General features: G+C 42.4%; 1 protein-coding gene across 3 annotated transcripts in view; it reads right to left on the reverse strand.

The window, feature by feature from the left end:
• The window catches only part of LOC122788117 (transcription factor CP2-like), a 343940-nt gene that overhangs the window by 34818 nt on the left and 296696 nt on the right, over positions 1-12426 (reverse strand). For all 3 annotated transcript variants that reach the window (XM_044055054.1, XM_044055053.1, XM_044055055.1), the window contains exon 12: positions 9687-9769. In XM_044055054.1, the coding sequence (XP_043910989.1) occupies positions 9687-9769 (83 nt within the window). The remainder of the gene's footprint in view (positions 1-9686; positions 9770-12426) is intronic.

The following is a 12426-nucleotide window of genomic DNA, read 5'->3' on the forward strand; positions in this document are numbered from 1 at the left end:
AAGAGGGTGAGAGAAGAGGAGTGGTTCAGTATTATAATGAGCTGAAATGGCAGAGGCACGAATTTTAATAGACAAGAAGGATAGGCCCTTGTGGAGCATTTCTGTTAAGTACTGAAGAATATGAGGTAAACTGGGCACTGTTGAACCCATCTCCTGAGTCTGGCTCCAGGAACAGTATCTTTTCCACTTTTCAGCATAGGATTTTCTAGTACTAGGCCTCCTTGTCTCCAGAATGACATCTAGCACCTGCTTACTGAGGGATGCTATTGGAGAGCTCAAGGAATTAGCCAGGCTACAAAGTTCAGGGTTTGAAGCTGAGGGTGCAGAATCTGGCCCGCCTGCTGGGACAGCAGAGAAGGTGTCTGAGGCAGGTGCCATGGTTCCAGCAGTGTCATACTGCACAAGAGGGGGTACCAGTGCTGGCGTGGCCAGTCTGGTGCAATCAGTATTGTCCTTGGTTTGTCCTGTATGATCTTTAGAAGAACCTTCGAGAGGAGAGGCAGAGGGGAAAAGGCATAAACTGAGAGGCTTTCCCAGGTAAAGGACAGGGCATCCACTTTCCAAGCTTGACTGTGGGGAGTCCTTTTGCAAAATTTGTCCAATTGGTAGTTCTGAGGGGAGGCAAACAGGTCTATCTCTGGGGTCCCCCATTTGTTCCTCAAGAGGTTGAATATTTTTGGTTCCAGTTTCCATTTGTGTGGGTCCATGATATTTCTGCTTAGGTCATCTTCCAGTGAATTTAGCTTGCCTGGCAGGAACTGAGCTTGTAGGTGCACTTGGTAGCTCAAGGCTGTGTTCCACAGAGCCATGGCTAGTCTGCAGAGAGGGTACAAGTGGGTTCCCCCCTGCTCGTTTATGTACCACATAACTGTGGTGTTATCTGTCTTTAACAATAATTGTCCTGGAAGAATGTGGTCCTTGGAGGCTGTCGGGGAATTCTGTACAGCTAACATTTCTTTTTGGTTGATATGCAGGTGCATCTGTCTCGGGTTCCATTTGCCCTGAATGCACTGCCCTGCCAAGTGAGCCCCCCATGCATAGTCTGATGCGTCTATTGTTAGGGTTTGGGTGGCAGGGGTTAGAGTGAAAGAGAGCCCCTTGTTGTGGTAGCAGGCCTCTGCCCACGAAAGGAACTCTGTCTTTATACAAGGAATGATAGGAATCATTGATTCCAGGTCTTGAGAATGTTGACACCATAGGCTTGTTGGATACCATTGCAGTTTCCTCATAAGCAATCTTGCATATGGAATTAGTAGAATGCAAGAGGCCATGAACCCCAGGGCTTGCAAAATTTTCCTTGCAGATAGCTGGGCCTTTGTGGCCAGTAGTTTGAAGTAGGTTGTCAAATAAACTTGTTTCTCTGGAGTGAGGAAAGCCATCTGGGAAGTTGTATTCAAGTTTGCTTCCAGGAATACAATTTGTTGGCAGGGTACTAGGTGAGATTTCTTTTAGTTTATGGTGTACCCCAGTGAGTTTAGAAGTTTCTTTATGAATGCCAGATGTTTTAATAGCAATTCCTGGCTTTCTGCCTGAATCAGAAAATCGTCCAAGTACGGGTATATTTGAATATTTCCCTGCCTGCAAAATGCAATGGCTGGAGCTAGACACTTTGTGAATACATTGGCGCAGTAGATAAGCCAAAGGAAAGTGCAGAGAACTGAAAGTACATGGAGACTGCCCTGAGGTGTAGGTATTTCCTGCAAGATTCCCTTATTGGAATGTGCAGGTAAGCTTCCTTTAAGTCTAAGGTTGCCAACCAGGCATATTTGCCTATCATAGGAAGCAGCTGTTGAAGTGTTAGCATCTTGAATTTTGGGATTACCAAAAAGGTGTTCAGAATAGAGAGGTCTAGGATAGGATGCCAGGAGCTGCCTTTTCTGGGTACCAGGAAAAGTCTTGAATAAAAACCTTGCCCCCTTTCTTCTGCTGGGACACGTTGAATAGCCCTGAGAGAGAGAACCTGCTGTTGAACCTCTGCCCACTGATTTGGGGGGTAGGTCTGGCCAACCGTTTGGGGTTGGTAGGGTGTGCAATTAAAATCTGTATCCTTGGGAAACTATATTCAAAACCCATTTGTCCTGGGTAATGAGTTCCCAGTTTTTTGCATGCAGGGTGAGCTTTCCTCCTAAGGGAGCAGGCAGCTGAGCAGGTTTTGGAATGATTAAGGTTAAGTCATTGTACCATTTTCCCATAGGAGGGTGTCTTACTACTCCCTGCTTTGGAAGTGGGAGCCCCCCACTGCTTAGGCCTGTGCATAGCCTGAGACTGTAACCTAGGTGGTCTGCTGTTCCTGGGTTTGGACTGAGAAGGCCTGGAAAAGGCTGGAAAGGACCAACTCTTTGAAGGCCAATGCCTACTAAATCTGGGAGGCTGTACTTGCAGGAAATCTTTAACAGTTTGCATAGATTTAGCTTTTTCCTCCATCTTTTTGAGGACTTCTTCTGCTTTGTTGCCAAACAGGCGGTCTTGGTTTAAGGGAGCATCCAGTAATTTAGCTTTAACTTGATCTGGCAGGTTGTGCTCCTTAAGCCAAGCATACCTTCTAAGTACAGACCCAGTGACAGCAGCCCTGCAAGATGCTTCTAAAGAGTCAAAACCACATTGCAAAGTATGTTTACCAAATTGTTCTGCAGAATGCATTAAATCCTGTATTTCTTTGTGTTTATCACAGACAGGAATCAACATCATTTTTTGTTTAAGTAGTCCCATGATATGCTGCTGGTACTTTAACATATGAAACTGGCAATTTAAAGCCCTAATGGCCAAAGTAGCAGAAGTATATATCTTCTTACCCCCATCTGTCCAAGGCTCTAGAATCTCTATCAGAAGGGGTAGGGTTTTTGGCAGCAGTAGCCTTAATGCCCTTTGGTCCTTGGGAAATGGTGTCTGGATCTACAGCTGGATTATTGAAGAGGAACTTGTCAGAGTCAGGTACTTTGTAATACCTGTCAGGTTTTCTGGGAGCTGGAGGTAAAGTATCTGGGGAAGAAGGCTAGATTCCAAGAAAGCATCATCCACAATGTTCATAACAGGCAAGATAGCTAAAGGCCTGTGTTGAGGGAGGAGTAAGAATTCCCTAAGCCTCTTTTTGGAGTCAGAGTAATCCTGGCTTTCCCAGTGGAAATGATCCCTAAGAGTGTGCAAGGTTTCACCAAAAGAAAAATCTTCTGGAGGGGAAGCAGAGGGAATGGAATCCTCTGCAACAGAATCCTCATAGGTAGATAGGGGCAAATCCTGGTAATCAGAAGAAACAGAAATATCAGAATCCTGATCAGAAGAATCAGAAGGAAAATCAGTTCTAGGTCTCTTAGAGGGGGAAGGCTGGCTTCCCCTAATTAAGGTAATAAGGTCTTCAGCCATTCTAAGCATTTGTTTTTTAGGCATATGAGCCTGAGCATGCGGTTTGGACGTCAGTTTTCCAGGCGTGGGTCGAGTTTTAGGCCTGGATGAAGAAGATGGCGTGAGTTTAAAATGTAAGTTTGTAGGCCTGAATACACCCTCAGAAGCTGGTGCCTGCACAGTGGCTCTGGACACATCCAAGGTAGAGACATCCGCAGGTTCCATAGTCAAAGAAGCATCTTGCAGCATACCGGACTCCGAATGGGTCTCAGTAAAGGCCTGTGAATCTGAAGTAGCAGGTATGAAGGCCTGCAAAAGCGCCTCACTTTGTACTGGCGAACTGGTGACTAGCTTAACGGAAGCGTCATTGGCAGTTTTGACCTATGCGGTCTGTCTCTGTCTTTATCCTTATATTTTTTTCAGAATATCGGTAGTTGGATGGCTTACCAAAACCATTTCTGGATAGTTATACCAAGTACCAAAATAATTTGCTGCAAATATAGCCCGACAATGACTAGTTCGGGGGTTGAAGAAGGCACAAAACCGACAGCGAGGGAAGTTGTGGTCTGGGCCTAAGCAAGGAATGCAGTACGAATTAAAATCTTTATGAGGTATTTGCTTTCCACAAGTAATACAATTGTTAACTTTTACTGACATCGGTTAAGAGCAAGAAAAAGGATCCCCAACAGGGTACTTAGCTTTTTTGAAGACTTCGGTTCTGAAACTCAAAAGCAAAAATTTCAGGAGTCTGCCGACCGGCACTTGCGAACTGCTTCTGCTTTGGGCACCGCGCAGCAAGAAAGACTAATGTAATGGCATCGGCTGCATGTTTTATACCCCTGATGACCTGACGTCATGGAGGAGGAGACAGCATCCAATGCAGGAATCCAAGACTCTGGTATTCAGGCTGGCTGAGGGCTACCTGCAGGCAGATAACCCAAATGTGATGACTGCAACAGTGAAACACAAAGAACATCTTCCTCGGAAGCTGGTGCCTGCACAGCGGCTCTGGAACCATTCACGGTAGAGACATCCGCAGGTTCCGTAGTCAAAGAAGAGTCTCGTGGTATACCAGACTCCGAATGGGTCTCGGTAGCAGCCTGCGAATCCATAAAAGTGGGCATCAGGGGCTGCTAAAGCACCTCACTGAGTACCGGCGAACTGTCGACCAGCTTAATGGAAGCGGTGTCAGCAGTTTTGGACCTGTGCAGTCTGTCTCTGTCTTTATCCTTACGTTTTTTCAGAAGATTGGTAGTCAGATGGCTTACCAAAGCCATTTTGGAATATGGAGATCGAGAGTGAAAGTATTTTGGTGACAATAAGGGCTCGACGATGAATAGTTTGGGTGTTGAACAAGGCACAAAACTGACAGCGAGGTACGTCGTGGTCTGGGCCTAAACAGGTGACGCAGTAAGAATGGAAATCTAGGTGTGGTATTTGCTTTCCACAAGCAAGACAACTGTTAATTTTTTTCTGACATCAGTTAGAGCAAGAAAAAAGATCCCCAATGAGGTACTTAGCTTTAGAAGACTTCAGGATGATTCAATTTGGAAACAAAAACTCAGGTAGCGGCCGACCGGTACTCATGCGAACTGCTTCTGCTTTGGGCTCCTCAGCAAGAAAGACTGATGTAATGGTGTCGGCTGCCTGTTTTTATACCCCTGATGACCTGACATCAGTACTGAAGCAACAGCAACCGATGCAGAACGACTGAGGGGTACCTGTAGGCAGATAACCCAAGTGTGATGACTGCAACAGTGAAACACGAAGAACATCAGCACTGTCCAAGACCAAGAATACAGCTTCTATGGGACCTGACAATATCCCTGGGTGTGTTCTACATGAACTACAGAGTGAACTGGCACCTCACCTGTGTGCCCTGTTCAATCACAGCCTTACCTCAGGCTTTGTCCCTACCAAATAGCACACTGCTACAGTCATCCCTCTCCACAAAGGAGGAGTGAATACAGACACTGGGAATTATTGCCCCATTAGCCTGATGAGTCTGATATGCAAAGCTATGGAACGCATTATCATTGACCTAATAAACAAGGATATAGGGAATCTCCAAACTCTGGATCCCACACAGTTTGGTTTTGTGAAGAGCAGATCATGCTTGCTCAACTTGGTCGACTTCTTTGAATCGGTCTGCAGAGCTGTGGATGAAGGCAAGGTGGTTCATACAGCCTACCTTGATCTGGCCAAGGCCTCTGATACCATTCCCCACTAAGGAATCACAGAAAACTCACTAAGCTAGGCATCAACCCCTATATCACTAGGTGGGTTGCAAACTGGCTCACAGATAGAACCCACAGTGTGAAAGTAGCTGACTCCAAGTCAGACTGCCAACCAGTCACGAGTGGAGTCCCACAGGGTTTGGTCCTGGGTCATCTCCTGTTTGGTACCTACTTCTCTGAAGTCCAGGGCAACACGAAGGGACTCTGGCTGACAAAGTTCACAGATGATTGCAAGTTGGGAGCTATTATTATCTCCCCAAGTGATGTTGACATCCTACAGAATGGCCTCACTGAGACCAACGACTGGTGTCAGAACCATGGCCTTAAGCTCAATGCCAAATATGTGTAATCATCCCCTTTGAGATAAACCCGGTTCCCATGAATTACCACACTGATGGTAGTCCACTGAACACCGAAGGTGTTATAAGAGTTCTGGGAACACAGGTTGACAGCAACCTCTCTTTTGATCACCACATTGCCAGTACGGTCAGAAAGTCCTTCTATGTGGCACATCTCATTCCTGAAGGTTTTGCATCCAGGAAGAAAGAGGTCATTGTCTCCCTCTACTCTTCCCTCATTAGGCCAATCAGCGAGTACAATGCCCCATTTGGCATGTACCTCACTAGACACTTGCAACAACTGGAGAGGCTACAAAAATACCTCGCAAAGAGGATCCTAGGCCTTAAACATTTGTCCTATATGGACAGACTCAAAAAACTCCAACTATTCTCCGTCTCATATCGCATACTTAGAGGCAATCTCTGCTTGACTTACAAAGCCATGTTTAACCCGGCTCTGTTAGAAATGCTACCTCTAACGAAATCCCAACCCTTCCGCACCACATGCTCCAGAGACCTCAGCCTCATTACCACAATCAGCAGAACGTACTGGAGGGACAGGTTCATAATCCAGAGACTGCCCATGCTATGGAATAGACTTCCCATACATGTCAAGCAGAGCACCTCGCTGACCCTCTTCAAGAGAAATCTTGATAAGTGGATGGGAAATAGAAAATTTACCCCAGGGATAACTCCAGTGGCTCTACTCAACAGAGGCACTGGGAACTAAGGTCGGTTGGCATGATGCCAGGGTAATCCTATAATTAGGCTTGTAAAGGCCCCAGGGCCATTAACCTAGTACACACCTATGAACAAGGGGTGCTGCACTCCTGAGCATGCTGGTACACGAAGTTCCCATCTGCTCGACTTGGTGGTAGCTTAAACAAAGGTAAAAGGTCCCATGGCACTTACTGAAAAAAGAGTAGGGGAAGTTGACTGGCCAAGTTTCCCCTAGTCAGTATGAATAACACCTCGGATCTTCCCTGAAAAAGAGTACACTGCCCTAGTGGGACTAATGTGGTCAACAAAGAATAAATAAATATTGATAATATAGAATTATTAAATATAAACACAGAGAAATTAATATTATTTATAAGCAGGAAATAATGAATAAATCAAAACTTTTTTTTAGCTCCTACAGTTGCCCACCAGCTTGCCTGCAGGTCATCTGCTTGTCAGTGTTTCTATCAGACCCTCCTTAGCATCCTCTAGGCTAACACAGACCCATTCTGGAGAAGATTCATGCTGCTGCCATAAGTGCTTTTGTTATTTTTAATGCCCTAACCTTTCCCCTATTACATGCTCAACTATGATGTACTAGGATGGCCATTTAATGCGGGAGCACTGGTGTATCATCCTGTCTGTGTGGTGACTCAGCGAATACCCATGTCTCCTTGGGACTTCAGCCGTCTGCAAGTCTCTAGTCTTGCTGGAGATCTAATATGATGGGTACATGAACAAGTGACCACTCCTGGACAGGCATGTGCCATCCTCCCATGCCAGTACCTCAGAAGTGTGAGCTACTAATTGAACGCAAGTCACCTGGACATAGGGAATTATCCCTATGTGCCAAGGCACTGGCTACAAAATCAAAACTTGTTTTAAAAGTATTCCAAAACCATATACAATATATTCATTAGTTAATATCATGTGGAGAGAGTAAGTTTTCAAGAAAAATGGAATATAATGCTAGAATGCAATATTCATGATTAGAATTTGTATAAAATTAAAAAGTTTCAATTCAACATGTTATCAACGATAAATGAAACACTTACTTTAATACACAGCATTCAAGATATTATGCACTTTTTTATCAAACAGACTACCATTAACAAATGAAGTGTGGTACTGTAAATGTGAGAAGAAGTGGGCATTTTCTACTGATGTTCTGGTCTGTTCTGGTCATAGAATATTGTTATGAATTCTATAAAGGAACAGTTTATAGTGACTTGTGTTTGATTAGTGTCAAAAGAAATGGGGGGGAGGTAAGTGAGGGGGATAGGCATGAGTGGCCAATGCCAATTCTATAATCCTGCGGGAGGGACAAGGTCCAGTCTGCCACATCAGTGACACCTCCCAGTACCCAGTCCAGAGTACCTGGCTCTTGCCCATGGAAGAATGGGGTACAAGTATGGGAGCCATTGGGCAGGTTCTATGGAGGATATAAAAAAGTTCAATAATTACAAACATGGGAACTTGAACAGTTAGAAATCGTCATCATCAAAATTTAATTTTCACTTGTATATCAACTCCTTACCCTTGCAATTCTACAGACTGCTGAAAGGCAATCTATGCCTAGCTGTCAACGCATCTTCTGATCCAGCCCTTATGGACCTATTGACATCTGCAAAACAAGTACCATCAGAGGGTCTGTGTCATAAAACCGAAAATGCAAACTGTCGAACGCTCACATGAGAGAATAATCAAAAACTCGAAATTGGTATAGTGGGGGGCTGTGCCCCCCACACCCCCCGCTAAATATATATTCCTACTCTGAGATCGCACTACAGTGAGGAAAGGTCAAATATTCCGATCTTCACTGTACTGCGATCCCAAAATACCACTTTCGAGTTTCTGATTATTTGATCATGTGAGCATTCGAGAGTTTGCATTTTCGTCTTTCTAAAGTAGACCCCCATCAGAAATACCTGATCTGGGGACCTAAGCCTCATGTGCAACATAAGTAAAATATGTTAGAGGGACAGGTTTGTGTCTCTGAGACTGCCCCTTCTCTGGAACAGGCTTCCCATTCATGTGAAGCAAAGTTCCTTCCTGCAACTTGAGTCAGTGGGTAGGGTTTTATAAATTTCTTCCTGGTCTGCCACCTATGTCTCTATTAGAAAGAGGAAGTCTGTAAATTCTTGACCATTCATACTTATCAGAACCCGTTGCATACATTTTTGAAGCATGGATGTGCTCAAATAGGTTCTTTAGGTTTGTTAGCCTATTAACCACTTGCAAACCTATAGACCTAAATTGCAAGGAAAAGTTCCTCATTCAAGTAAAGAGGAAAAAAACATAAAAATAAAACCTATACAGATCATTGCATATATTTAATGTAACTGTTTTAAAATGCGCTTCCTACATAAAAAGGAGACTTTCTTAAACACAGGCCTATACAGGAAGACACTCTGACCCTTGGTTAATAGCTGTGTTATTTCCACTGGTTGGAAGTATTTTCACTTGGTAAGTCAGACTTCAGTGATGCACACATAATTCACTGACTGCTAACAATGGTAAGTTAATTTCTGCACAGATGTATTACATGAAAGGACTAGCCCTTTTTTCTATGAAGATGCAACTTTAAAGATGATTATAATGGTCCACTGGGTCCCCCCAATAAGGAGGTGTGTGAGTACATTTTACTCCACAGAAAAAAATATTTTTTTGGGTGGGATCTGCTTGTTGGCCAAGTGCTGTTTCAATGAGTTATGTTCAGTGAAATGGCAGTAAACAAGATTTTTTCTTGATTAATTTATCGTAAAGCATTGTTTAATGTATAACGGTGAATTATACTAATTAATTTTGCTGTCTTTTTTATTTATGATGAAAATGTTGCTAAAACATCAAAGTTTTGTAGTTTTGTTGTGTGTACAATGTTTAATATATTAACTTTTGAAGCTAGATTTGCACAACAGAAATGCATGAAGTATTTTTCTTTATTCTGTCAAGGACTGGTAATCTGTGCAAAGACTTTCCTAGTGTAATAAAAAATGTTAGGATCATACCTCGTCTGTGGAAAGACAACTGTGCAATAACAAAAATCACTCACCACTGTCTGATTCTTCACTGCTTTCACTTTTATTATGTTGTGATCCTGTAGAAATGTACACCGTCAGCCGTGGACGTACAGACCTAAGAAAAGTAACATTACTCATTTTATTCTTAGCATAATTTGGATAGCACTTCTTAGGATGTTTTCATGTATTTTATGAATAACTTACATAGGACATTTCTGCTATGCAATTTTGCTTTGGACACTTAATTTTCATAGACGTAGGTGTCACATCATTTGACTTACCAGTATGTTTATCAGCATTTCATAGCACTCTGTAGACTCAAAAAAAAAACTAGATGTGTAGACATACAAACAAGTATACTGAAAAACATTAACTAATTTGTTTAAAAATCATAGTTTGAATAAATTGCCAGTGCTAGGATTCCAGAAAAGATGAATGAATAGCCCTGTTGATATAGTGGAAAATGTAAATGCTGACAGTGCAAGTACATGCCTTGAATACAGTATGATGCTAAAACTATGACAAGGTATCATATGAGGAGCTTTGCAACTACCTTGTAGCTTTCATTTTAGTAATCCTGTCTTTGCAGTAACTAGATGGCTATTTAGGCACCTCGCACTCCACTGTATAGTGGCAACAATTATTGTGCAAGCATTAATGATTACTAATATGTTACTTATATATTTTGACTTGATACATACACAGTACATATGAACACACTACAGCATCACTGTTATACGTTTTGACTTGATACATACACAGAATATATGAAACCACTACAGCATCACTGTTATATGTTTTGACTTGATACATACACAGCATATATGAACACACTACAGCATCACTGTTATACGTTTTGACTTGATACAGACTCAGTATATATGAACACACTACAGCATCACTGTTATACGTTTTGACTTGATACAGACACAGTGTATATGAACACACTACAGCATCACTGTTAAACGTTTTGACTTGATACAAACACAGTATATATGAACACACTACAGCATCACTGTTATATGTTTTGACTTGATACAGACACAGTACATATGAACACACTACAGCATCACTGTTATATGTTTTCACTTGATATATACACAGTATATATGAACACACTACAGCATCACTGTTATACGTTTTGACTTGATACATACACAGTATATATGAACACACTACAGCATCACTGTTATACGTTTTGACTTGATACATAAACAGTATATATGAACACACTAAAGCATCAATGACCATGCTCAGGTCAAGAATATCCAACCATTCTTAGGGATTAAGAGAAATTCTACTTGGTTGTTATAGAAAATATATATATATTTTTTTTTTGCATAGACAGAGCACTTCTACAATCATATTCCAGATCTGCCACTGGCAGACATCTATTCTATCCAGACTTTCAAAGTAGGACTGATGTCTTCTTGCCAGGTGCCTGGTTTACTCCCTTTCCCAGGTCAAATGCCAGTATTAGACTGCAAAGGGAAGTGGAACTAATGCCATTCTCTGCTCATATTTTGGTAGAGAGCCACTAGCAAATGTGCCTGTGGTTCTGTCAAAAAGCAAAGGGGGACACATGCCTGGGATCTAGACAGGGAGCACTTTTCACTAGTAGTCAATCCAGCCCAGAACAAGGTCACTTTCACTGTGCTCTGAATCAGATGCATGAGTAGCCGTGGAGATCCCAGGGTTCATTTTTCTGTCAAATCTAGTAGATAGGAGAACTTGTTTGGGTGTGACAAATACAATATTTTTCTCTAACACGGAATCAGTAACAGTACTAAATAAGAAATCTTGTATTACCCATCTGGAGATGCGTTCTCTATGGACCCATAATATAATTGTAAAATAAAATTTTCACTAGTTCTACCTGATCACATGGAAATGGAAATCCATCAGAAGTGGGAGAGTTCCTGATACTCACTCACTTATAAGGTCCAGAGGAGGGAAGAAAGAGGCAATGGAAGAGGGCCAGTCACAGCTTGGTGGGGTATGGGGCAGAAATAGGGATCTGCCATCAGAAACACTTCTCTTAAACTGCTCTAAGTCTATCACTTGTAAAAGAGGCACTGCTGCATGGAACAATTTCTGGAGTACCTAGCTGATACAGTGGTCTTACTTTTTCCTGTAGCATCATGAATATTTATTGGAGGAAGTTCTAAATACTAGCTGTTTATCCAAAGGCAAGGTATAGCTGAGCTAGCAACTTACTACAGTTGTAGACTTTCAAGTGTAGTTACTGCTGTAGTCATAACTTCAGAGGGATCTCTGCTGGAGACAAAGCCCAAAGACTGGATAGCATTTAAAAGCCCAGTCTTAATCCCCCATGCCGACTTATATCTCTTGCCCTCTGGACACCTCCCCATCAGTATAAATATGGACATATGATCAATCATCTTCTGTTCTTTCTTACACCCTTTGGAAAGAATAACATAGCTATAAATAGTTTGCAAGCCTGAGAAAGGAATACTGTATTAGACAAAATGTGAATTACAGAGAAGTATCTTACACTTTCTGGATTAGTTGAAAAAGGGGAGAGTATAACTAAATAAAGGAGGGGAGGAGAAGGAAGGGGTTCCCTACCACAATTTAAGAATCCAAGTTTGTAAAGAAGGAATGAAGGGAGGGACATAGGACTGCAGCAGTGACTACAGTTGAACATCTGCAATGATGTTAAGTTTATAGCAGAACTTCTGTATCCAAAACTTCAGGGAAGAGTCCCAAAGCCTGCAGCCTCAGTCTTAGTATGGCTGGTACACCTGTGGA

Source organism: Protopterus annectens, chromosome 13.part0, assembly GCF_019279795.1.
Source record: "Protopterus annectens isolate FY-2018-M chromosome 13.part0, PAN1.0, whole genome shotgun sequence".
Classification (NCBI taxonomy): Eukaryota; Metazoa; Chordata; order Ceratodontiformes; family Protopteridae; genus Protopterus; species Protopterus annectens.